The sequence below is a fragment of the Xenopus laevis genome, chromosome 9_10S (assembly GCF_017654675.1).
Source record: "Xenopus laevis strain J_2021 chromosome 9_10S, Xenopus_laevis_v10.1, whole genome shotgun sequence".
NCBI classification, from domain to species: Eukaryota; Metazoa; Chordata; class Amphibia; order Anura; family Pipidae; genus Xenopus; species Xenopus laevis.
This window is the reverse complement of record NC_054388.1, coordinates 108,001,238-108,028,744: the sequence shown is the minus strand read 5'-3', so window position 1 is coordinate 108,028,744 and position 27,507 is coordinate 108,001,238. Positions and strand designations below refer to the sequence as shown.

General features: G+C 42.1%; 2 protein-coding genes and 1 long non-coding RNA gene across 3 annotated transcripts; 1 reads left to right on the top strand and 2 right to left on the bottom strand.

The window, feature by feature from the left end:
* Positions 1 to 352: 352 nt before the first annotated feature.
* On the bottom strand, positions 353 to 3,323 carry hyls1.S (centriolar and ciliogenesis associated S homeolog). The gene is made up of 2 exons (XM_018239355.2): positions 3,173 to 3,323; positions 353 to 1,466 (listed from the first exon to the last, which is right to left on the bottom strand). Exon 2 carries the CDS (start codon positions 1,445 to 1,447, stop codon positions 452 to 454), a length of 996 nt encoding a protein of 331 aa, XP_018094844.1. The 5' UTR covers positions 1,448 to 1,466; positions 3,173 to 3,323; the 3' UTR covers positions 353 to 451.
* A 651-nt stretch (positions 3,324 to 3,974) lies between these two features.
* Positions 3,975 to 13,879, top strand: LOC108702436. Its single transcript, XR_001933280.2, has 6 exons — positions 3,975 to 4,384; positions 7,219 to 7,289; positions 10,426 to 10,478; positions 11,751 to 11,821; positions 12,217 to 12,315; positions 13,500 to 13,879. It is a non-coding gene; the product is annotated as an uncharacterized LOC108702436 (long non-coding RNA).
* A 3,589-nt stretch (positions 13,880 to 17,468) lies between these two features.
* Positions 17,469 to 26,899, bottom strand: LOC108703258 (carbonic anhydrase 4). Its single transcript, XM_018239353.2, has 9 exons — positions 26,774 to 26,899; positions 24,188 to 24,258; positions 23,755 to 23,781; positions 22,604 to 22,768; positions 22,375 to 22,520; positions 21,157 to 21,246; positions 20,245 to 20,314; positions 18,966 to 19,129; positions 17,469 to 18,550 (listed from the first exon to the last, which is right to left on the bottom strand). Exons 2-9 carry the CDS (start codon positions 24,243 to 24,245, stop codon positions 18,260 to 18,262), a joined length of 1,011 nt encoding a protein of 336 aa, XP_018094842.1. The 5' UTR covers positions 24,246 to 24,258; positions 26,774 to 26,899; the 3' UTR covers positions 17,469 to 18,259.
* Between the last annotated feature and the right edge of the window lie 608 nt (positions 26,900 to 27,507).

The following is a 27,507-nucleotide window of genomic DNA, read 5'->3' as shown; positions in this document are numbered from 1 at the left end:
CGACTACAGCTATACAGATCAGTATGGGCCTGAAGGACTAACCTTAGCGAAGGGACAACCCTTGGGCGAGTTTAACTTTGGAACCAAAGTTAAACTCGCCCAAGGGTTGTCCCTTCGCTAAGGTTAGTTTGTGCTTATCTTTGAAGGCCCTCTTCATGTCAAGTTCCAGATCAAGGCAGGGGGTCGGATTCATGTTGGAGAGGCACTGTGAACCTTTTAATGACTTTGCACCGCAGAGGAGCAACAATGTTGACCCTAAATTGACTCTATGGTGCGTTTTTTTTAATCAACACCAAATCATGCGTAAAGTCAGTAGAGTCTTTTTGAATGATGAAAACAAAGCACATGAAACTGTTCGGAAAGCGTGATTTTATTTAAAATACAGTTTTTAAAAACACACAGAAAAGTGCACTCTTTTCTTCACACATACACACAAAGCTTTGGGGTTACCCTAAGAATAGCTCCCCCGGGGCATCACCCCATTTACCAGGTCTCGTCGGACAGCCCAGCGCAGGGCGTACCTTTTCTTATCTGTGGGGATGACGTATGTGTTGGGTAGTAGAACAGAGCGAGCAGCAGGCTGGGGGGGCGCAGACATCATCTGCTCCCTGATCCCCCAGCGAAGTTCCTTTCTGTTCCGTTCTAGTGCTCCCTGTAAGGCGTCCCACTTTTGTTTATACTCCTGGTACCGGCCAACAGGATCTGAGCGCTGCCGGTACTGATCCAGGAGAGAATACAGGGGAGGGCGGATGAAGGATTTGGCACAGCTAGCCGAGGAGCGGCCAGAAGATTCTGAGCGAAAGTCCACAATGGAGCTCCCAGTATCCTCCTCTTCTGTCTCGGTTTCGGAGTAAAGGAAGGACTCGTCGCTTACATGCGTCTGTCCATCACTTTTTCTACGCAGCACTTTACGAGTTATTTGCGGTGCTTTCTTTGTTGCCTGAACATTTCCCCCCAGGCTCACTGTGTGTTTAGTGTAAGAGTCTTGGTTTCTCTGTTGATTGTCCCATTCTTTGCTGGAGGTCGAGGTGGTGGTAGGCCAGGCTGAGGTCTGATGCCAGGCACTTGTTTCAATAGGGAGAGGTGGTGGTGTGTTGGTTGAATCATCAAGGCTCTCATTTTCCAGCCTTGATGTTTCTGGGGATGCTGCCGCACTACCCCGATTCATCAGACGCTCTAGATCTTTCTTGAATTCCAGAAGCCTCTGGCGGGGAACATAAGAGAAGCCCAACAGAGAAAGCTCATGACGCAGCTCCTCTTCTGAGACCGTTACAGACATATTGCCCTGTGCATACTCAGAGACCAAATCGCTGTCACCAGATTGCCCCGACGCTTCCAGGGGCTCATACGATTGGTCATACTCTGTGGAAGGTCTGAAGTGGTTTCTATCCAATGGCAGGGCATTCTCTGAAGGTTCCTCCCTGAACTGCCTGTCTCGAAGTGACATGCTGAGGCCTCAGGAATCACTGTAAAGGCAAACATATTAATGTTAATAGGCCATACTTAGAATAATGTGGATCATCTGAAGTTGTGATACTGGATGTACTTAGGACAGCTGGGGTCCAGGGCAGTAGCAATCCTAGAGGGGGTTACGTGCGTGACGTGCAGCCGGGCCCCGCCCCCTCCGTACGGCCGCATTTTCAGCGGCGAACGGACTGCCGGGGGGCCCCGAGGGGGTGCGGGCCCTGGCCCGCTCGCACCCCCTGCTCCCCCAGTAGTTCCACCACTGGTCCAGGGCCTGGATGCATCACTGCCTTTGGCTCCACTGATTGCTAAGAGTAACACATTTTAATCTATAGAGAAGACTTATTTAGAATTTCAAGAATTGAACCCTAAAGTTAAAAAAAAAACAAAACCCTACCCAACATAGAACCCCCTTCCTCCTCCCCCAGCCTAAGTGTTACCCTAGGCAAATACCCCTAACTTTTTACTGACCCCTCGGTGCAGATTCAGGCATCGGAGTTCATGGGCGCCATTTTCTTCTCTTCGGAACGAGACTGGCGTGGTGGCGCGTGCACAGTTGGAGCAATTTTTTGTTTTGCGACAACTGCGCATGCGCCTAAACTCACGGATATTCTCGAAGCACCAGTCTCATTCCAAAGATCACCGAAGCGGCTGAAGATGGCTCCCGTAAACTCCGATGCCTGAATCTGCACCGAGGTGTAAAATGTTAGGGGCATTTGTCCAGGGGTAACACTTAGGCTGGGGGTCTATGCAGGGTAGGGGGTAGGTTTTCTAACGTTAGGGTTGAATTCTCCTTTAAACGAAAACTACACTATGCAGCAAACACTGGGTACAGGTCAGTGAATATTAGCCAAGGAAATAGATCTGCTTTATTTTTATGGAACATATACTAGCCAGGTGTCCACCATAACCCCAGACATGCCGGTATAATCACTGGAGGAGGTGGAAGCAGAGCACTGCATTAACCCCAGACATGCCAGTATAATCACTGGAGGAGGTGGAAGCAGAGCATTGCATTAACCCAGACATGCAGGAGGAGGTGGAAGCAGAGCACTGCATTAACCCCAGACATGCCAGTATAATCACTGGAGGAGGTGGAAGCAGAGCATTGCATTAACCCCAGACATGCCAGTATAATCACTGGAGGAGGTGGAAGCAGAGCATTGCATTAACCCCAGCATGCCAGTATAATCACTGGAGGAGGTGGAAGCAGAGCATTGCATTAACCCCAGACATGCCAGATGCATTAACCCCAGACATGCCAGTATAATCACTGGAGGAGGTGGAAGCAGAAGCATGCATTAACAGACATGCCAGTATAATCACTGGAGGAGGTGGAAGCAGAGCATTGCATTAACCCCAGGCATGCCAGTATAATCACTGGAGGAGGTGGAAGCAGAGCATTGCATTAACCCCAGGCATGCCAGTATAAACACTGGAGACGGATTAACCCTATAAATGCCAGCAGAAATAAGTCTTTTAACGTAATTAAAATGCAATGTCCTGTTGCCCTGCCACAACTAATATATAATTAGCCTCTGCTGCAGGTTATTGTTCAGGATCAAATGTAGCCGGTGATAATGAATGAGCCCCAGTAGTGAATGACATCCAGTCCGTCCCATGGTCACTGTAACTGAAGCCCCAACGCCAAACCAACAAGAAACATAATCGCCAATTAGTCGTTTTTACAAAACCGCATTATTCCTACCTGAACCCTTCACTGCGCTTCCCTCCGTTTCCTGCCAAGGTTTAAATAACGGCTGCTTCCGCTCTGGGGCGGAAATTCCGTCACTAGCGTCTTCGCTCGGTCGCCTGGTAACTGCTTCTGACGTCACTGGATAGAGACGGAAGCGATAGCGGGAGAAGGGTGACAAGTGACTGGTCATTTTTTTTCTCTCCAAAAAAAGCTTCTTGAAAGTTTCACGGTGTAGACGAGTAATAGGCATTTGCGCTATTTGGGTGAACCAGTCCTTATGTAGATAGACTAGAGCTGCTTTCTTGTCCTTTAAAGTGATACAACACATTTATACCAATAATCAGGGCCGCCGTAAGAAATCATGGGCCCCGCCCACCCTGGCGCCCAAGCCCCGCCCCTGACCCCGCCCACTCAACTTCACAGTTCAAAGACCACACAGACATCAGCGCTAAAAAAGTGACCCCCCCCCCACACACGAGTTACAAAAAGCTATTGATGGTCAGGGCCCCCTTATTAGTTTTAAAAAAAAAAAGCATTGGCTCCAGGTCCCCCCCTTACAAGTTAAAAAAGAATTGGGGCCCCAAAAATATTTTTTAAAAAAACATTGGTGGCAGGGGCCTATAGAGTATTAAAATACTACAACTTGATTTGTAGAGAAATGAGGAGAGCACTCTGCAAGCAAATATGCTGTGGTTATCTTTTTATTGCTTGACTACTTGTACACGACATGTTTCGGGCCTATATGCCCTTTATCAAGTGTTACTTGGTTTTTTTGTAACACTTGATAAAGGGCATATAGGCCCGAAACATGTCGTGTACAAGTAGTCAAGCAATAAAAAGATAACCACAGCATATTTGCTTGCAGAGTGCTCTCCTCATTTCTCTACAAATCAAGTTACAGATATCAGGATACTGGTGACCTGATCGAGGAAAGTTGCACCCTTTTCCTGAGCCAAGCGGGCGAAGCGTTTTGGGATACTATATTTTTTCTATTAAAATACTACATTGGTGGTCGGGATTAAAAAAAAACAAAAACACATTGGTGTTCAGTAGAACTCGTGGCTTCAGGACCTCAACTTCGCCTCCTTTTGTGGCTCCGGGTCTTTTCTACGCTTTCGGAGTTCGGCTGGCCACAGGCTTCGGCGCTCCCAAGGGAGGGCCCAGCTCTTTCAAAACTGTAGCACTGCCGGCCCCCCTTCATGCCCGAGACACTTGACACTAGTGGTGAGTACTGAGTACATGGTGAATAAAGACTCATGCAAAGTATTGAATTATTCATATTTTTGTGTGTGAATTGACTCAAGACTAATAGGGATGGAGAGAGGTGATGTATAGTGGTTGGTGGTCCACATTTCCTCCTGTACCCCTGGTGTTTCTGTTGCTCCTGATTGGCTGTGTCTCCCCATTGCCAGACTTTGGAGCAAGGCCTGTACCCAACCTAAACAGAGGGGTTTCTGACTGCAATAATAACTGTTGGAAAAGTAGAGCAGCTCGATGGATCTATGGCCACAAGAGGGACCTTTTACACCATTAAACTGCTACTGCACCTCCTGCCAATTGAGATCAATGCAATGAATAAACTCCAGTTAGTCCTTTAGTCTCATTGAAGCTCCACCCTCACTGACGATAGGAAAGAGAGCAGCCCATGAACATAAAGTACAGGAAATGGGAACTGTTCTACAGATTACCCACCTATGTAAACCTTTAAAATAAGTGAATGTAAAATGGATGAGGGGGCTATTCTAAGCACTTTTGTCTTTTACATTCATTATGTATTTTGTTTTTATGCCACGATATTTAGATATACATGTACTGTTAAAATTTAAGGGATTTAATTAAGGGATACATGTACTGTAAAAAATTTGTGTTACTTGTCCTTTTTAATATGAATGAACTGTATTACAACAGCGCCACCTGCTGGTCAGTTTCCCACCAGTCTGACCACCAAGTAGTCAAGGAAGTTGTCAGGAGAAAGAAAGAGGCTGCTCTGATGTTCTTCTGCTTAGGAAAACAATTAGAAACCTTTTTCAAAAATTCATTCATATTAACAGTACATGTATCCCTTAATATCTTGGAATAAAAACAAAATAAATAATGAATGTAAATTGCAAAATTTCTTAGACTAGCCCCCTCATCAATTTTACACGCTCTTATTTTAAAGGTTTACTTATCCTTTAATAGATGGGGCCCCCCCACTCCCATTTGTAAGAAGAAGGCAAATCATTCAACAACTAAGACCAATTGTAAAAATGCTTTGAATTAGACATTCTACAACATTCTATACATTTTGAATCTCTTCTTTTACTCAGGAAGGGGAATGCCACCCAACTTTATTTGCCTAATGAAAGACAATGTCATTTTAAGCAACTTTCCAATATACAGTCACACCACAGTAAATGTCATCTTTTCCAGGCCTGTTACTCAGCTGGCTTCTGTGTTTCAGGTGTCAGAACCAAGCTTCTGTGTAGCAATGGGGGCAGCCACTGAAAGGAGAAAAGGCTCAGGTTACACAGAAGATAAGCTCTGTAATATACAATGGGATTCTTCAGAGCTTATCTGTTATCTACTGTGTATCCTGTGCTTGAATGACTGCCCCCGTGGCTACACAGCAGCTTGTTTATATAAACTATAGTAGTACTTATCTGTTATCTACTGTGTTTCCTGTGCTTGAATGGCTGCCCCCATGGTTACACAGCAGCTTGTTTATATAAACTATAGTAGTACTTATCTGTTAGCTACTGTGTATCCTGTGCTTGAATGGCTGCTCCGTGGCTACACAGCAGCTTGTTTATATAAACTATAGTAGTACTTATCTGTTAGCTACTGTGTATCATGTGCTTGAATGGCTGCCCCCATGGCTACACAGCAGCTTGTTTATATAAACTATAGTAGTACTTATCTGTTAGCTACTGTGTATCCTGTACTTGAATGGCTGCCCCCATGGCTACACAGCAGCTTGTTTATATAAACTATAGTAGTACTTATCTGTTATCTACTGTGTATCCTGTGCTTGAATGGCTGCCCCCATGGCTATACAGCAGCTTTTTTATATAAACTATAGTAGTACTTATCTGTTATCTACTGTGTATCCTGTGCTTGAATGGCTGCCCCCATGGCTACACAGCAGCTTGTTTATATAAACTATAGTAGTACTTATCTGTTATCTACTGTGTATCCTGTGCTTGAATGGCTGCCCCCATGGCTACACAGCAGCTTGTTTATATAAACTATAGTAGTACTTATCTGTTATCTACTGTGTATCCTGTGCTTGAATGGCTGCACATAATTATAATTATAAACTATAATAGATTTTCTGAAGCAAAGACACCAGATCTAGCAGTGCAGGGCAATTGTGCTTTATATTTTCATAATTTTAAAACACTTTTATTTTTTTGATGTTACTGTTTTTTAAGATTTTCCTAATTTTACACAGTTTTTTTTTTGTGGTCCCACCAATATAAAATGCATAATGAATATTCATGGATTTTACACCATTTTTTTTTCTTGTTCCCTGAAAAAACGTATAATGGGGGTTCTACTGTAACTTTAAACCCAATGACAGGGTGTAATGAATGTATATTGGGAAGCTGCTTAAAATACAATGACTGCTATCAGTGAATGCTTCCGCCTCTTGGCCAAAGTTGCACTGCATTGTGGGTATATGGGCGTGGTGAAGTGTTAATTCCTGCCTCTATATTAGTTCATTATATGGTTTTTGCTTTATTGCTATATAATACACAAAAGCCATGAATATCCTGTAAAATATATCCTTATAAACGGTGAGTTCTGATGTCATCAGTTATAAATGGTGAGTTCTGATGTCATTTCTGTCACATGACTCACTGAAATACAGGTCGGAGTTCCATGACCTGTATAAAAACACTTGGCCTTCGGCCTCGTGTTTTTATATGGTCATGAAACTCCTCGGTAACTTATAATATCCTTATATTTTACAAGAGGGGGTACTTTATTCACTATATAATGGATGGTCAACATTTTATCTTCTATAAAAACAATAACGGGATCTTCTTGTACCTTGTCCTTTCTCCCTCTCCCAGATCCCTGATTCAGTAGCTGTAGGTGCAAAATCTATTTACCCTGGCGAACTCCAGATCTGATGGGGAGACAGGTGAGTTATATACTGAGAGCTATGTGCACTCTGGAGTGGGGACACAGGAATGTTTATATTACCTGTCCATCATATTGTCCTTAGGTGTGTGTAGCACCTATTGCCATCAGTCATTCCAACTGTCAGCTCCACCTACTTCCTCATCATTCCCTTTGAATGAGTCACGTACTACAATGGGACAAGGGATGGTAAAGCAAACTTAAAATGTGAAGCTCCCACATCATTTTAAAGGAGAACTAAACCCTAAAAATGAATAGGGCTAAAAATGCAATCATATATATAGTGAACTTAATGCACGAGGCTAAAGTTTGAGCTTGTCAATGGCAGCAATGATCCAGGACTTCAAACTTGTCACAGGGGGTCACCATCTTGGAAAGTGTCTGTGACACTCACATGCTCAGTGGGCTCTGATTGGCTGTTGAGAAGCTAAGCTTAGGGCTCGTCACTAATTATCCAGCAGAAAATGAGCTTCCCCTGTTATATAAACTGATGCTACAGGTTTGCTGATTATTACATTCCGATGCTAATTGCACTGGTTTCTGTGCTGCCATGTAGTAATTATCTGTATTAATTACTAATCAGCCTTATATTGTGACATTTCTATTCTATGTGTACTGTATATTGTGAGTGGGTCCCTAAGCTCAGTAAGTGACAGCAGTACAGAGCATGTGCAGTGAATCAGCAGAAGATGGGGAGCTACTGGGGCATCTTTGGAGACACAGATCTTCCCTGATAAAGGGCTGTGGTTGCCTTGGGCTGGTACAGAAGCATAAACCATAATGTACAACATTTCTAGCTACTTCTTAGGGACCCAATCACAATATATAGTACACATAGGGGCAGATCTATCAAATGTCAGGGTGAATTTTCGAATGAAAAAAACAAAATCGAATTTCGAGTTATTTTTTGTGTACTTCGACTAGGGAACGGTTCAAATTCGATAAAAAAAATAGAAAATTAGAATATCAAAATTTATTATGTACTGTCTCTTTAAAAATTTGACTTTGACCATTCAACATCTAAAACCTGACAAATTTCTGTTTTAGCCTATGGGGGACATCCTAGAACCTATTTGGAGTCAATTGGTGGACTTGGTGAAAAATCAAATTTTTTTTTGGGAAGAACTTCAAATCGAATTAGATCGAATGCGATATTGCTTCGATTCCTACAATTCATACGGACCTATTCAATCAAAAATGGACCTATTCGACCAAAAAAAAACTTTGACTTAATTTTGAATTCGAATTTCGAAGTTTTTTCAATTCAAAATTTGACCCTTGATAAATATGCCCCTTAGAATAGAAATGTCACAATATCAGGCTGATTAGTAATTAATACAGATAATTACTACATGGCAGCACAGAAACCAGTGCAATTTGGGCCTACAATTTAAAAAAGAATGACCTCTTATACTAATAAATCTAATTAGCTTTAAAGGACCAGTAACATAAAAAAAAAAAAAAATTGTTTCTACGTAACGAAAAAAGAAAATTTGCAAAGTCTTTATTAAGAAATAACTTACCGATTCTCCACTTGCGCTCCTCTTCGGACACGGCGACAGGGCGACAATCCATCGTGCGGCGCTCGGTTTCTCCTCCCTGCCTTCTATAGGAGATAGCCAGGGAGGAGAATCGAGCGCTGCACGATGGATCGTCGCCCTGTCACCTTTTCTGAAGAAGAGTGCAAGTGGATAATCGGTAAGTTATTTCTTAATATAGACTTTGTAATTTTAAAGTTAAATGTGTCTTGGTGTTTTTTTCTCACTACATACAAACCAATTTTTTTTAAAAACATTTTTTGACGTTACTGAGTTTTGAGTTATTTAGCTTTTTATTCAGCAGCTCTCCAGTTTGCAGTTTCAGCCATCTGGTTGCTAGTGTCCAAATCCCCCTAGCAACCATGCACTGATTTGCGTAAGAAACTGGAATATGAATAGGAGAGGCCTGAATAAAAAAGATGAGTAGTTAAAAAGTAGCAATAACAATACATTTGTAGCCTTACAGAGCATTTGTTTTTTTAGATGGGGTCAGTGACCTCCATTTGAAAGCTGGAAAGAGTCAGAAAAAAAGGCAAATAATTTCAAAAACTATAAAACATAAATACTGAAGACCAATTGAAAAGTTGCTTAGAATTGGCCATTCTATAACATACTAAAAGTTACCTTAAAGGTGAACCACCCCTTTTACTTACTAAAGCAGCAAGCATCACCTGTCGGAAATGTAAAAATAAGAAGAGCCATTTATACAATAGGGAATATGTCTCCTTTAAGTATATAATAATTGTAATAAATGTGCTGTTTAATAAGGACAGCTGAACATGTTAATCCTCCACGACACGACTGTCGGATGCAGATGCAGCGTCTGTGATACCATGCGACAATTCTATCTCTTACCTTATTTTTGTCGCATGCAACAAGTCGCATGCGTTTTGTCACAGTGCGTTGGAATCGTTCGTGTAGTCCTACCCTAATGCTTGTCTGATGCGTGTGCCTCCTTTTGGTACAGGTATGGGACCTGTTATCCAGAATGCTCAGGACCTGGGGTTTCCGGATAAGGGATCTTTCTGTAGTTTGGATCTCCATACTTTAAAATCATGTAAACATTAAATACAGGTTTCTTAGTCAGCACCCGTAACCTCCCAATTACTTAAGCCTGGTGCACATCCAACGGTTTCCACCTTGTATCCGTTCAGTCACAATTTTCAAATTATTGACAGCACCAATCATGGATTTCTTTTCTAAAAATGCCTTTATTGAGACATGGGCTCAGACCCCAATACACCTGGCAACGTTTCAGACCGCTATCGGTCTTGTATCAAGCTTGATATCTTAGTTGGGATCTAGTAAAAGCTACAGTTTAATTATTATAGAGAAAAAGGAAATCATTTTTCATAATTTCGAATATTTGGATAACATGGAGTCAGCCATTACGTAATTCAGATAACGGGTTTCCAGATAACGGATCCCAAACCTATACCATCCTGCCATCACAATTCCACAACTTCCTGTTTAAACCTTTTTTTATTTTAACTGCAACCTAATGAATTTAATGGACAGTTAACAATTATTCCCCATAATGTACATTTCCCCAAACTTTCATGATTGGACGTAACAAGAACTCTATTTTTCCGTATGCAGCATTGTCAGTTCTCTTCGCACTGTAGCTGAGCGAGGCGTCGGAGATGATTGAGGTGAGATCTAGTAGCTTCAGACTGAAACATTATCCTGTCTATAATAAGGAAAGAAATTCAGATATGTGCAGAAGGAATGTAAGCATGTAATAATCTCCCAGACTTCCCTGTCCTGTTTCATTAACATAAATAGAAGACCGTCCCTATTTAAAAATAGGATTTATTTTCTTGGGTAGCACCAATATGCTTTACTTGATTAATTTATTTTGGTAATGGCCTGTTTCTCCTTTGCATGGCATAGTCGGGTGTGGCTGGTACAATTAGGTAACCACAATATATGATACCTGCATATAATGCACAAGAACCAAGAATATTCTGTGAAATAGATCTGTATTAAACTGTGCTTAGTAATGTAATCACTGATATTTTGTATTGAGTAATGTCATTTGTGCCACATGACTCACTGACAAGTGCATTACTGAAGAATAATGCACCACCTGTTTATGACCTGCACCCTTTATATAGTCACAGAACAACCCCTCAGTGACTTCTAATATCCTTATCATTTACAGTAGGGGGTACATTATCCCTTATAATACATGAGTGATACTCAGAGTTCCCTGTATAACTCAGCCTGTAGCCTTGTGTCTTTATATGGTCACAGAACAACCCTCAGTGACTTCTAATATCCTTATCATTTACAGTAGGGGGTACATTATCCCTTATAATACATGAGTGATACTCAGAGTTCCCTGTATAACTCAGCCTGCAGCCTTGTGTCTTTATATGGTCACAGAACAACCCCTCAGTGACTTCTAATATCCTTATCATTTACAGTAGGGGGTACATTATCCCTTATAATACACAAGTGATACTCAGAGTTCCCTGTATAACTCAGCCTGCAGCCTTGTGCCTTTATATGGTCACAGAACAACCCCTCAGTGACTTCTAATATCCTTATCATTTACAGTAGGAGGTACATTATTCCTTATAATACATGAGTGATACTCAGAGTTCCCTGTATAACTCAGCCTGTAGCCTTGTGCCTTAGGGTCACATAACCCCTAAGTGACCCTAAGTTAGTTTTCACACGGATCCACTATAAATGCTATCCGTACAGTATAAATGATACATTCTGATGTCAAAACATGATGTTTACAACTTAAAGGGACAAGCACATAGCCTCACTATGAACAGAGCCAAGAGGAACCCAGGCACCAGTTATATTCTTGGTACTGATATGACTTCTTGTTGTTCCAACAGCACCAGCTAGACACGACAGATCACATGGTTGAATCATTGTTTTCTCTGACTTTATCTCTTGCTCCATAGAAAGGGACGGAGATGCCGACAGCCAGTAATATTGCTGTGGCCATTGTGTCATCTGCTTATATGACTTCAAGGTGAGAAAGTGGGAGAGTTTTACCTTCAGGCCCGGATTTGTGGAAAGGCCACCTAGGCCCAGGTCTAGGGTGGCAGGATTTAAGGGGGGCGGCATGCTGCCCAACGACACCCACATTGGTTCAAAAACACTGGGGATGCGCTGGAGATACAATCATTTTTAAAATTTTCCCATTGATGATGAAAATTTGCACAAAAGGAGAGGGGACACGGGCGACGAATGACAGTGGGCCTAGGGGTGCCCTCTATGTAAATCTGGTCCTGTTTATCTTCAGAAGTTTGGATGGTGCAGTTGAAGAGGGAGGTTCATTGATTTGTGCACCATCTTTCACCTGTGGAAATGGGACTATATGTGACCCTGAGCTACAGATCTCCCATCTATTTATTCCACCCACAGGAGGGAGATTCACTGACCAAGACGCCATGTTTCCACCATTTCCATTCACACTGCTTGGGTCCGTATGCAGAGCACAGTATGGAACAGAAGAAAATGAAGGTACGTTGGAAACAGTCCCTTATCAACCTAATAACTGCAAACACAAGAAAACCATTGTTTTCCATAGGCAAACCATCTGTGTTCCTTTGAAGAAATGTAGAATAAGTGTTCCTTATCTTGTTTGTTCCTGCAATTAGTGTCTCTAATACAGACTGTGTTTTTATGAGCTTTTTGTATTGTGCCCCGTTTGCAGAGAGTATGTGAACTGTGAATAGGGTTGCCACCTTTTCTGAAAAAAAATACCGGCCTATATATTTATCTTTTTTACCTATTGATAACATTAGGACCAGGTTGCAACCTTACCTGTGACATCTGCAAACTATAAGCAGCTGCACCACCCTTGAACCCAGAGGTAAGCTCACCCATCACCATAGAGCTACAGCAAATAGCAAGGCACTGATCTGACTTCTCTAGTGTACTGGGAGTATAATCATGCTTTTTCCAGGTAGGTTGTCTCTGACCAAAATACTTCAATAGTCCATTTTAGGGCACTATATATAACTTCCAATACCAATAGGTGGGACCTTTTCCACGTTACCACCTTAAAGCCTTAAAATGGTATTCACTTAATTAAGAAAATGATTTATTAATATTAACACTCCATACTGATATACAAGCTATTGGAAACTTGGCCGGCCTACCTTATTAACTTCCACAAAATGTAAAACTAAAAATAGATAAATAGCTGTAGTTGATTAATTAGGAGGGAGGTTGATTAATTAGAGAATTCATTAAAATTCATACACCTTCAATTTCAATTTAAAATACTCTCTGATTACTAAAAGTTCATAAGTAGAAGCTGTTAACTTGATTTCAAAAGTCCATATAGTTTTAAGCTGAGTTTGTGCGGATACTTATATTTCTATAGTCACGTGGCAAATCCACAGATCGAATTTGGCGCACAAAGGGATGATTTGGTCACTTCTTTTACCGGTTGTGACTGACCCCTGTTATCAATCTCATCTATATTGGCTGTAGTTAATAGCCTATGCTTCCAAGTTGGTTTGTGGTATGGGGTCCTTTTTGGTCCAAGTCGTTGTTGCAGATGAGTGGTAGGGGGGTCCTAATTATCCTAACTACAGTGGGATGTGAGTAGCCAATCTCTGCCCTGCTTCACCTAGACAATTATGAACTCCATTCCCCTGTCAGGTCTGTATAAAGCTGATCTGTTCTTGTCTTTGTAGGAGATGTATACCCCAGATCATGCTACTCTAAAGAAACAGAAGGAGCTGTGCCAGATTTACTTTCATCAGGATCCAAGAGAGACCCGAAAGATACGACTTAAGCGTGATGGTAAACCAGCCATGAGTAGAGGCCCTGAAGTGCCAGGATGGTGAAACTACAAGGGCCGCAATTTTAGGAGTGGTGCAATAGTACAGCCACTTCCCAGAGGCAGAGGAGAACAATTTATGAAAAACAATCCCCTTTAGCACATAATTATTCGGCAGAACTTTTATACAAATGAGATTATATAATAATTTATGCAGAAACAGCACTGCGCTCATCCACGGCCATGTGCAATGACAGACTCAATGCTGTGTGAATAAAGGGCAGATATAAAGATTATGGGGAGGTATATGCAATAGCTAAGCGGGTTGGGGCCGTAGGCCAGGGTTGTGTGCAATAAGGAAAGAATCTATAGTCCAGGGCAAGTGTGCGCCAATCTGTATTGAACCAAATGCCAGGCAGAGCTTTATCATGTGGTTCTCTAGCCTTTCAATTGTCTGCAAGTCGTAGTTATATCATTTTTCTGTGGTGTGTGTGGTTCTACTCTTGAGACAGGAAAATCATAAATCCAATTTATATCAGAAAAAAATATATACACAGTGGTCTCATCCCAGAAAACCCCCAGTCAAAGGGGTATCCATCGTTTAACAGAATAAATCAAAAATGGGAAGAGATTCCCCATTAGTGAAGCAGTAGCCCAAGTAATATTTAAAATTAAAAAATCTTTATTAGGACATGCATTGGCTAATTTTAATTTTAAATATTACTTGGGCTACTGCTTCACTAATAGAGAGTCTATTCCCATTTTCATTCTTCAAGTCATAATCTGACTCAAGTCCCACATGTTAGCAGTTCCCGCAGGGCAGAAGGCGCCATGCCAAGGCATCACATTTGTGAGAGACCAAGCGGGGCTGTGCGTTCTAATAAGAAGAACCGCGTGATGTGCTTAAAGAAATGGCGCAAAATGACATAGGTGAGAACTGACTGTGCTCTGCCGAGAGCAGTGGTTAAAGGGACACTATCTCCATAAAGGATTTTTTATTGCAGTGAATAAGAAAACATTTCACAGGTATAGGATCTGTTATAGGGATTTCTTGGGACCTACGGTTTCCTGGGTAAGGGATCTTGAAGTAATTAGCCATAACCATAATGTTAAAAAAAATGTAAACCATAAACCCAATAGGATTATTTTGCCACCAGTATATATTCATGTCGGACTGGCCCACCAGGATACCAGGAAAGCTCCCGGTGGGCCCAGGTGTCTGCTTCTAAATATTTGGCCTATATTGAGATTGAAAATAAAGAGGCTAAATAGATGGAATAATAGATTAAAGTATGTAAAGAAAAGAGACTAGGAGAATAGAGGTTGAGTGAGAAGAGGAAGAATATAGGGCTGAGAGTGAGCCCCTGGTCTAAGGTTTATAGTGGGCCCAAGGTGTCCCAGTCCAACAATGTTCATGCAGCTCAGTTACCAGCAAGGACAAGGTTCTGGTTTCGTATTGCAGAGAAAAAGGAAATCGTTTTTAAAACTGTGTAAGTTTTAAAGCAATAATTAATGCTTTTAAAGAAGACCGGTGATTGTGCCTAAAGGACCATACATGGGAGGATATCCAGGCCCGGATTTGCGGCAAGGCCGCATAGGCCCGGGCCTAGGGCGGCAAAGAAATAGGGGCGGCGTGCCGCCCAGCCGCCGTTCAACTGCACCAGCTGCCCCTGCGTTTTTTCGCCGGCGCGCTGGGAAGGCGGGCGCTAGGAACGCGTGGCTGCCTGGTCGGACCGCGCGGCCTAGGGGCGCCCAGAAGTGAAATCCGGCGCTGAGGATATCAACTCCCAGGTGGCACCTACCGTATATACTTGAGTATAAGCCGTCCCGAGTATAAGCCGAGGAACCTAATTTTACCTCCGAAAACTGGGAAAGCTTATTGACTCGAGTATAAGCCTAGGGTGAGAAATGCAGCAGCTTCTGGTAAGTTTCAATCAAAAAGGGTTTCTGCTCCCATTGGAGGTGCCGGCGTCTCGTTTTTGGATGCCGGCAACTATTCTTAGGCGCCGGCGACTATTCTTAGGCGCCGGCGACTATTCTTAGACGCCGGTGACCGTTTATGCGATTGACCCGAGTATAAGCCGAGGTAGAGTTTTTCAGCGTATTTTGGGGGCTGAAAAACTCGGCTTATACTCGAGTATATACGGTAATAGTGGCCTGATTATGGGTTCAAACCCACATTGTATCATCCAGCCTGCCTATGTGGCATCAAGCCATTGGTACTGTCCTCTCCCATGCGGCCTACACAGGCTGACATGATGATGCAGTTATTGGTAATTGAGTTTGCAGAGCTTCCTTCTGATGTCATTCGCTAGTAGTGGTTGCAGTTATGCCTGTCGTGCAATAGCATGAGACAAAAATGAATCTGTATGTGCTGTTTTTGTCACCCTCTCTGGCTCTAAGGTGCAATGCTGGTTGTAGTTGATGATTCACATATTGTACCAGCAAGTATAGCTGAGGAAACGAGACTTGCCATTAGAGATCAACATCTGGTTGGGTACCTGCGGAATACCTGCAAAATGGTTGGGTTTTGGGTAAAAAGTCCCTGATTTCTTGGCCATGCAGGAAGTCCACGGGTAACCTGTCTGTGTACCCAACAAAGGTGTAGGCTTGATCCCTCCCACCCTCCATTGGGGTTCTTCAAATTTTTTTTGTGTAGATTTGGCACTGGAGGGTCATCACTTCCAGTCAAATGTGACATCACTTCTGGTTTTGCGTGTCCCCAGGGTCGAAAGGTTAGTTGGCCTATTGCTTTTTGGGTCGGGTAGCAGGAACATGCGGATCAAATTGCAGGTTCAGGTTGTGAGTTCAGGGTATAGGTTTTGAAAAATGGACCCACGCAGGACTCTACCTGCCATCAGGGAACCTGTGATGGAAATGTGAGATTTGTGGGCAGTAGAAGAGGGGTGGCATTGTGGGCGAGTAGACAGAGTTTGCATGGATCACTAGCAGAGTTTGGGTATAATTGAGGGGTGTCTGGGGTGGATCATTTATCTGATTATGCATTGCGGGGGAACTTTTTAAATTGGGGCCTCATTTTACAGAGCCCACCGCCCAGGTGAACATTGGGAAAATATTTGGCCCACTGGGGGAGGCCCCTGAAACTCATATGGGGCCCTATAATTAGTGATAGCAGCCCTGCCTCTGGTAACACCTGCTGATAGGCCGCAGGCATAGGGGCTCAAAATAAGCAAATGGCTCCTTATAAACATTGGCATCACTGTATAATAAGATTACAATCTCTTGTTAGATCTCCGTTTCCTCTACATCTGCTCTTCATGTATAACCACAGATGACAATCCTTATAATTAATTACCTTGCAGGGCAGCATTTTAAAGTCTACTCCTTCGCTGCTAATTATAAAGCTACTGCCATTCAAATCCCATTTGAATCATGTCGTTCATGATCATAATAAGCCGCATTAAGCAGTACGTCGACTCCTGGTAGAATTATTCTACTTAATGAGCTTGGCTCTCGTTTAACCTGGAGGAATATGAGATCCAGTGTGCAGCGATTTCATCAGATTGTGTAAACCTTCCGCCCTCCCAGACGTGCAGTCAGATCTCATTAATACGTTTCATACTGGAAACAATGTGTAAATGTTTAATGAACTAGAGGAGTTTTGACTATTGTACAAAGTGGTGCCCCCAGTGATTTTACCTTTATTAGTCCTGTGCACCTGAGACACAGTTCTGAATTCCTACTCTATATGGGCAATGAGCAAACAAAAGGGGATCTAGCCATGACCCCCATAGACCCCAGACCACTGCTATAATGATTAGAGGGCTGGTGTATTACTTTCCACCTAGAGCAGTCTCATACACATTGGCTCATGGATGCTTTGTCCATTGTTGTTTTGGTCAATTAAAAAATCAAAAAATCATGACATCATGAAATTTATTCACCCATTTAATTGGACAGGGAAAATATAAATCATTGAAAACATCTATTTACAGCAATATAAATATAATATACAGATCATTTTGGGTTTCTTTATAAAGGAACAGCTATTTCCGTTATGTTACATGATTATTGCATTTCATTTACAACACATGACCATAATACAATTGCATTTTTTGAGCTTCAATTTTAACCACCACCTTTTCATCTCCTGCAGACCAGGGGGTCAGTTTGCTTTCAAGATCTGAGGAGTTCCTGTAGGATTCGGGGGTTGTAGATTCTAAGAGATGGTGATCACCCCATACGATAGTTCTTTAGCAATGTTTCATAAGCATTTTTACAGGGGCCCAAATTCATTCCATAAATCTGCTTTGTGGCCCAGAACTTGGCATAGAACCAGTAATGGATCTCACTTTAATGACTGTTCATAAGATTATCCAAGGGGATCATTGGGACACTACTTAAACCTCATGGAGACCAACTTTTGGTCTTAACCCATAGGTTAGAAGAATTCTTGTTCTATATCGGCCTCATTTTCAGGGGCAGAAAACCATGTCCATTTGCAACTAGTGTTCTAGAGTCCAGTGGTTGTTTGAAGGTCCAGTAAGGCTTTAGCACTTTTTAATTTGATTGTATTTTTTAAACAGCTCTTGATTCTCAACCTAATGTGGCCTCCAAGTCCAACTGGCCTCAGTCCAGCTCCATCAAAATGCAGTAAAGTGAAAAAGATATTTGGTATGTGAAAAGGGTATAATTACAAAGCCAAATTCATTCTTAGATTAGTCCTTGAGACAGCAGCACAAGGGCACTGATGAAGAACAGCAAATGCCCCAAGCAAAAATGGAAGTTTGCACTGGATGTGACACCAATTGATTGAGATGATGTGCTGGGTGTTGTTGAAGATGTGTTAGACTTAGATGAAGATGGTGTGCTAGAAGGAGAGCTTACATCAAAAGAAGACTGCACCTGCCGAGAATTGAGCTCCTGAAGAGGGCGGAAATTATTTACCACGTACTGAGGACTTCCGGTGGTGTTACGAATAAGACTCGAAGAGAAGGTCAGTATCTAGGTCAGGGATAGAACGAGATATTGTATTAATGGCCCACTGTACCCTAAAATTTTCAAAATCAATTGGTCTTAGGGTAGGATAATATAGTGTTATAGTAACTCTCTGTCTAGATTAGTCGAACTCTTGGGGTGCTCTTCTGACTAAGCTATGCCTGTAGAAGGCTATTTCCAGCCATTTTTGGCTGCCCCGCCCCCAGAGACCTCACGTAATACTAGTTTTATGTAAACTGTAAAATAATAGAAAGTCCTAAAGAAGGCTTTTACCAACTATCCTGAAACAATGCACCTTACATAAAACATAGGGGGAACAACTACTATGTCTATTCTGCCATCACTCACCAAAGATATGTTCACAGTGAGCTCATCAGGAAGGAGAATCAGAGGACAGAGGCATGTATTTATTTCTACTCACCACACTTTCTGGGATTAGAATAGGGTTTTTGAAAATTGTCCACACTACAGCCTCGTCACATGTTGGGGTAGTAAGAGAACCCGAGTATCGATAATAAGAGGTCTTATCAACGTCTCCCAGGACAGAATCAATAGAAAAGGATGTATTCAGGGTTATATTCGTTCCTGAAAGAACAGAAAAAAGTGAGAGGTCTAAAGATCTCTGAGGTCTTCTTCACTCCCACTCAATACATCCAACCATACTCTTTTGTGCATTCTGACACTTGAGTACCACAGCCTGGTAATAACTTTGGCTATTTCCATGAGAAGATGCATTTTACCCAGAGATGCCGAGTAATGACAGTCGCCATCGGACTGGGGCAGTCTGGGCTCACTGGGGCTGCCATATCAGGCCCCGCAACCCTACTGCCCCCTCCGCTACCCACACGACCCCCCCCCGCTGCAAACCCCTTCCCTCCTCTGCCTGGTACCTCCTCTTCATGTGGCCATGATTGGGGCAGGGGGAAGATCTGGATGTAGCTCAGGCGACACAGGTGTCACAGGCCATTGGGAATGAGTCTGTTTTTCCTGGTATCCTAGTCTAACCCTGATGATGGGTCTTTTAAAATTGCTCATAGCTTGTTGTATTGTACAGGGTTCAACCCTATGAAGATGTTCCCATAAGACAGGGGTTACCAAACGGTGTAGCTTGACCCCACTGGGAGAGCTCGGAGCAGTGGTTGGGAGGCTCAGCCAAAAGGCCAGTTTAGGTAAGAATTGGGGAGAATGGTGGTTTGCTCTTCAATACACACCTGAAAGCCGGTTTGTATATCAGGTGAGATTTGGGGTGAATATGTATTTACTGGTCTAGACATTCTTGGGACCATGGTTGAATGACACTAATATTTTTCAATATTTTTTTCTAATTTCCTCAGCTAAGGGGGCCCTAACCAAAGGCTGAACCTTCAGGGGCAGCTTTGGCTAAAGGTTGGACCTTCAAGTGGGGCTTAAACTGAAAAAGTTTGACAGTCACTGCCCTAAAACCTTTATAACTCTGTTACAGCCTGGGGCCCTGCTGCCTAGGGAAGTTTTTTGGAATTGCAAAGAAATATAGCAGTGTCCTAAACACCAACTTACTGCCATAAACCAGTTTCAGGCAGAATTGATTTCCTTAGGATGCTAAAACCTGAAAGCGCTTTACAAAGAATCATATGCAAGGAGATGTAAGCCTTTCCATAGTCTGCCTCTGCCTTGCTACGATGCTCTTGAAGGTGGATAAAAGGGGAAAACGTTGTGCTTACCTGCACCCGAGACATTTGCTAACAGGTTGGCCAGTGTGGTCATTGACGAAGTGCTGGCTGATGTCCCAACCTATAAACACAAACAGCAAATGTGACCACAGTCATTATCTGGGAAACGGTGCTTCTGTACACAGATGGGATCTGGGAAACGGTGCTTGTATTATACGATCAGATTCCATGGAAATTTAAACTCTGGGGAACGGGGCGGCTGTTATAGAATCAGACTCTGGGGAAGGGTGTAGTCATTATACAGTCAGATTCTGGGGAAGGGGGCAGCTGTTAAACAGTTAAACTCTAGGGATGGAACTATCTGTTATATAGTAAGACTCTGGGGAAGGGGGCAGCTGTTATACAGTAAGACTCTGGGGAAGGGGGCAGCTGTTATACAGTAAGACTTTGGGGAAGGGTGTAGCCGTTATACAGTCAAACTCTGAGTAAGTAACCAGCTGTTTTACAGTCAGACTCTGGGGAAGGAACCAGCTGTTATACAGTCAGACTATGGGGAAGGAGGCGGCTGTTACACAGTCAGACTCTGGGGAAGGGGGGCAGCTGTTACATGATCAGACTCTGGGGAAGGGGGTGGCTGTTATATAGTCAGATTCTGGATAAAGGTGTGCTTGTGATACAGTCAGACTAGAGAAGGGGGGGGGTGTTACACAGTCAGACTCTGTGGAAGGTGCAGTTGTTATACAGTCAGACTCTGGGGAAGTGTTTTCTTGTACACAAACTGATACTGGGGTAGTGTGCTTCTATTATACAGTCAGACACTGGGAAGGGTGCTGCTAATTTATAGTTGGACACTAGAAGGAGTATAATGGTGAAAGACTTGCAGTAGAGAAGCTTACTGTATCTATGTGAAGGTATATTGTAGGAACACTACCACTAAGGGCTTTCTAGGTACTTAGTACGTACATCAATGAAGAATCCAAGCACTGCAATTCCAGACGGGTCTTGCCTGGCAGCAGTCAAATTCATTCCATTCTTGGTATGAACAACGTGCATCTGCAGAGACAAAGAAAGACGATAATCTGTATATGTTTCAATGTCTTTCCATGGCCCAAGAACAAAGAGCTCCTTCACTAAGTGTGGTGCTAAATTGCACGTGTTTTTACCCCATTGAACAGCCTCCATATAATTCAGTGACAGAACAAAAACCACACAATGTACTTCAATTACGTTAAAACACAGATCAAGACCATCCCTTGCACAACAGTGACTAGTTTATCTAGTTGAAGGCAATTAATACTCTTGGAATTCGGCAAGCAGCCAATTCAGGGAACGCATTCCTTCCATGTCTGATCTCTCTCTCGATCATTTACAATTAATTGCTAACCAGTTATAATTACATTTATCATGTCTTCCTAGAAATGAGCCACTCTTACGAGAAGGTTCCAAATCCTGACTGCCCTTGCAATGAAGGAGCCCCTTTTTTGTGCTCGTGGGGAAACCTCTTTCCTTACAGTCTCCGTGCCCTGCCTTGTCTACACTAGCCCTAGGGTGTGAATTTTACAAAATCATTGTGGGGTAGGGGCTGCCATATACCAAGCACAAGGCAATTTTGTCCCTGTAGCAACAACCCTAGCTGCAACATAGATATTCTTAGGGGCAGATTTACTAAGCTCGAGTGAAGAATTCGAATGAAAAAAAATTCGAATTTCGAAGTATTTTTTTGGGTACTTCGACCATTGAATGGGTCAAATTCGATCGAATAGTCGACTTACTGTCTCTTTAAAAAATACTTCGACTTCATACTTCGCCACTTTAAACCTACCGAGCTGCAATGTTTGCCAATGGGGACCTTCCCCAGCACTTTTCTAAGCTTTTTTTGATCAAATAAAAATCCTTTGATCGTTCACTTAAAATCGCTAAATCCTTCGAATGTGATATACGAATTCGAAGGATTTTACTTCGAAGGTCGAATTCGAGGGTTCATTAACCCTCGAAATTGGACCCTTGATAAATCTGCCCCTAAGTGTAGACCTGTGCATCTTTGCACCTGCCGCAAGCACTCACTACCAGCCATGACAGCATTGCAGCCAGGGGTTAGCATAGAACTGGAGAATGACTGCTAAATAAAGTCTATGTGACTTACTCAGTAACAAAACCCAGAGCGTGACCGTTACCACTTACCTCCATACGGAACTGCTTTCCACCCAGATGATGTTCCGAACCAGGTAGGGTCCCATTCCCCCAGTGGAAGTGGAAAGCGAGTGCAGAGTAGGTGGCTGGCAGACCTCCCCCTGATATAGTCACCCCACTATCCAGCTGAACCTCCACTGAAAATGAGAGAGCAACAGTGAGTATTAATGACTGAGGTCAATACATGCTCATTAGTGAGTAGCAGCAGTGCGATCTGTACCTGTGTGGCCTGGGTTGTTGAGTACCAGCAGTTTGCTGTTATTGTTGTAGTTGGTGAAGTTAAAGTTCTCCAGGCTGGCGTTGAACTGTGCAGATCCATTCACAATGTCTATAGGAGACTGACGTGATCCTCCACATGATCCCAAAGAGCTCCATGTATTGGGTTCTATAGGTAAGGAAAAAGACTCATATATTGCACTTAACTGGGTGCCATACAATTTGCTGGGTGTGCTAGCTTCAGTAGGTGCATGGCTTAGAGCAGTGGGTATGGCTGCTCCTGGTGGGGAGACCCGGAGAAATGGTAGGGGGGATCACCTGAAGTGAATGGCTATTTGCTCTCCTACATACACCCGAAATCCCAGCCTGAAGGTCAGTTAGGGTGACATTTGGTGGGAGTTTGTATTTGCACCCATAGATAAACTATAATGAAAAGAATGACACAACACTAATTTACAATATATGTAACAAATGCATGAACTTAGTGGGTCTTGACTAATGGTGGGACTTTCAAGGAGGACGTTGGCCCAAGGCTGGAGCTTCAAGTGAGACTTGAACTGAAAACGTGTGACAACCACTTATTTAGGGGGATCATTGGAGGCATGTAAAGCAGGTTGTAGTAAGGACAGGTAGGACAACTTCTGGGGCCTCTTGGCTGCATTATTCCCTTCCAATCAACTACAGTCTAAAGGTCAAGCCCAAAGTAATCAAGATGCCTATCTAACCAAACGCCACCCTTTGGCTTCACACTAGTGCAGTTTTATGCGGTTTTGTACTTCCATTACCTAGGGATGTTGGAAGGGTGTTAAACCTTCTCAAAGGACAATTTTCTACCCAGCATGCATTATGAGATTAGTATCACCAAATATCAACATTATTTATTTGACTTGAATCGTTCTGTCCTGTATGTGTACACCCCTTAGGAAGCCCTGGCTATTATTACAAGATATTTATAATCAGCTCTGCTTTGTTCGGCCATCTTTTATATGTGAAAGCCCCAACCAATCTGCTGGTGCCTTTGCTTATTCATGACCTGCCCCCCCCCCAAAGACAAAATATAAAGTGATTCAAATAAAAGCCAATGAACTGCACGCATAAAGTGGCAGAATAAAAAGACTCAGGTCTTTACAGAACAGATAAAAGGGTGTCCCTTACCGCATGATTCCTCTGTGTAACACCATTCTGCAAAACAGAGAAAGACAAGGTTATAATAGGTGGTTCCTGTATCTGTATAACAGAGCATAATATAAGGAGAGGGGCATTTAATAAAGCAGGGATGCAAAAAGCACAAGAATGAGGGGATGAAATATAGGGATAGGTACTAGTGATGTGCAGACTGACCCGAATCCTGTGGGTGCTGTGGGCTTGGGTTGAGCAATTGCCCCAGAAGGGTGCTTACTATATGTATATATACAGTATATATAAGGGAATATAGTAGAGAAGGGGGAGTTGTACATAGTAGAGAAGGGGAGGGGCATATAGTAGATAGGGATAGGTGCATGACAGAGAGGAGGCTTCTAGATACAATCAAAGGGGGCATTTAGAAGAAAGTCAGACATGTGACTATACTGGATGGTATGATAAGTACCTGCAGTGATAGGATCCACACAGAGCAGAATCAGATGCACAGCGACAATTCTCCACATGGCGACAAATGACCTACAAGCCAAATACAGGCATTGCTTAGTGTATACACAATGATACACTTATACACAATTATACACTTATACACAATGATACACTTATACACAATGATACACTTATACACAATTATACACTTATACACAATGATACACTTATACACAATGATACACTTATACACAATGATACACTTATACACAATTATACACTTATACACAATGATACAATTATACACAATGATACACTTATACACAATTATACACTTATACACAATGATACACTTATACACAATGATACACTTATACACAATGATACACTTATACACAATTAACCATGTATTTATTTACAGCTGTCACTGGACTGTGGAAGGCAGAATAAACACAAAGACACACACACAGTTTCAGAGAAATAGAACAACTGCAAGAAATAGAACGAAAGCCCAAGACAGCCCAAGGGAAGGGATGACCCAAGCCAATGTTATGTGACATATCACACTCTCCTCGCTCCCCCCTGTGATAATGACGGGCAGGGTGTTCCTGGGGGACATGACTAACTGGGGTACACCAGTGATGTCACCAGTGGGGAGAAAAAAAATATCTGCTCTGTGATCAGTGATGGGTGAATTTGTCCCGTTTCGCTTTGCCACCAATTTCGCAAATTTCCCGCAAAATTCTCGAAACTGGCGAAAAATTTGTGAAACATGGATTTTGATGCCGCCGACAATTTGCTGGCGTCAAAATGGGCGCCAGCGTCAAAGTTGACGCCAGCACCCATTAAAGTCAATGGGCGTCCGTTAATCGTCGCCAGGTGTCTAATTTGCCGCATTGTCACGGCAAATTTGCGGAAATTCGTTGCAAATTTGCACCTGCCAAATAAATTCACCCATCACTATCTGTGATCTTCAGGTAGTTCATTAACCTGCGCCCCCCAACCAACTGTATGTTCAGTGCGTCTATTGTCTGGAATATGTTGGCGCTTTATAAATATGCGTTACATGCAAGCAATTGCCTTATGCCCCCTCGTTCTACACACTGACTGTTTCCACTGTATTACATATCAGTCTCACAATATGGAGCCCACAGAAATTCCGACATAATGGCAGAGGCACACAATAGACAAAACAGAAAGACACATATATATATATATATATATATATATATATATATATATATATATAATAGATTGATAAGTAGATTACAGATAGATAGAGGATAGATAAATACAGATAGATAGATAATCAGAGACAGAGAGTAGATAGATAGACAGACAGACAGATATATATAGATAGACAGATAGATAAGCAGAGATAGACAGTGGATAGATAGATAGATAGATAGATAGATAGATAGATGATTGATAGATAGATAGATAGATAGATAGATAGATAGATAGATAGATAATAGATAGATAGATAGATAGATAGATAGATAGACAGTGGATAGATAGATAGATAGATAGATAGATACATAGATGATAGATAGATGATAGACAGACAGATAGATATGATTAATACATTTTACAATAGGGGGTTCTCTATTCAATACATACTGTACATATACACCAGCGTGTACTTTGCAGTCACTTGTAAGACCTGCGAGTGCAGTTTTGGCCCCTCTGAGCATATATATATATTTATATATAATAATAATAAAAAAAAATAATAAATATAAAAAAAATATATATATATATATATATACACACATATAAAAAGATGAAGGATCAGCACACTCCTTTAATAGTGAATGAATGCTTGTTTTATTATTTCAGCATCTTATCCGTCTTGTTCCCACTTGGGGACCTTTTTCAAGCGGAAATTCGCCGCAAATTCACACATCACTATCTGTGATCTTCAGGTAGTTCATTAACTTGCACCCCCCAACCAACTGTATGTTCCCCAAGTGGTAGCGAAATGTCAGATAAAATGCTGAGATAGTAAAAGAATCATTCATTCACGATTACAGGAGTGTGCTGATCCTTCATCTTCATATATCATATCGTTTCATCATGCACCTCTGACCATTGAACGTGCGGGCACTCTGGACAAATTCTATGTATAATATATATATATATATTTTTTTTTTTTTACAAAAGAAACTGTGAGGCCTTAGCACAGTCACTACAAGTAAAGTTCTGGTGCTCTGCTCCTGCACACTGTGATGTGTAGAGTGCCGCTTCATTATTCTCTCTCTCTCTCCTCTCTCTCTCTCTCTCTCTTTCTCTCTCTCTCTCTATATCTATATATAAATATATATACACAGTCATATAAATATGTGAATATATAAACAATTGAGTGCGCTGAAACTTACTTTAGCGCTGGATTAAAAATAAATGATTATCAGGGGACATATCCACATACCTTATCAATAAAATAAAAATATTTAATTTTAGGGAGAGTATGAGAGAAAGTGATGCTATATATATATATATATATATATATATATATATAAGCAGTGTATACAGTATATCTAGCATCACTCCACACACACAGATGTCTCTCTATACAATGAGACCTATATAAGGAGTAGAAGTTTACCTTGAGTGCTGCTGTATCCCAGTCAGTGCTGAAGCTGTCGGCTGAGTCTCCTCTCTCTCTATATACAGTACTGTATATGTTATATCTGTGGATCTGTGACTCTTCAGGTCAGACCTGTAGTGACTGCCGTGCTCCCGGCATATTTATATGTTTCACCTGCTTGCTCTGCCCTGCCCCTCTCTCGGTGTGTAGCAGCCTGGGGCAAGGACTGTTGTACCACAAATAAATTCCTTTATCCACGTCAAATACAAATGCCCTTATAGATATTAAAATTAGATAACTAGATATATTCATGTCAACAAATGCTGCTTCTGGACTTTCCTATCTTAGAGATGACTTACACCTTTGCCAAGTTCAGGTGTTTAGTAGGAAGTGAGAGCTGCCACTCAAATGGCTTATATTGTATACCCTGGCACTGAGGGGCAAAACATTGGGGTGACTCTTTCCAAGAATTTCCCATAGGAAAAATAGGGAGCTCACATTGGGGTTTATTGGGGCTTGCTGAGGGACATAGAGTGCAGTGTTATCCATTTAGAGGCACATACTGATGTGTCTATACCGAGTAACCATTGTGATGCACAGAGTGAAATGTTATCCATTGAGAAGCAGATACTGATGTGTCTATACCCAATATCAATTGAGGGGCACAGCCTGATGTGTCTATACCCAATATCAATTGAGGGGCACAGACTGATGTGTTATTCATTGAGGGGCACAGACTGATGTGTTATCCA

Excerpts from the sequence above, each read along its gene's own strand:
- hyls1.S (XM_018239355.2), bottom strand. The coding sequence starts at position 1,447 with ATGTCACTTCGAGACAGGCAGTTCAGGGAGGAACCTTCAGAGAATGCC.
- LOC108703258 (XM_018239353.2), bottom strand. The coding sequence starts at position 24,245 with ATGTGGAGAATTGTCGCTGTGCATCTGATTCTGCTCTGTGTGGATCCT. Across the intron at positions 22,521-22,603 it reads CAACAACCCAGGCCACACAG|TGGAGGTTCAGCTGGATAGT; the intron begins GTACAGATCGCA and ends TCTCATTTTCAG. Across the intron at positions 19,130-20,244 it reads AGCAAATGTCTCGGGTGCAG|GAACGAATATAACCCTGAAT; the intron begins GTAAGCACAACG and ends CTGTTCTTTCAG.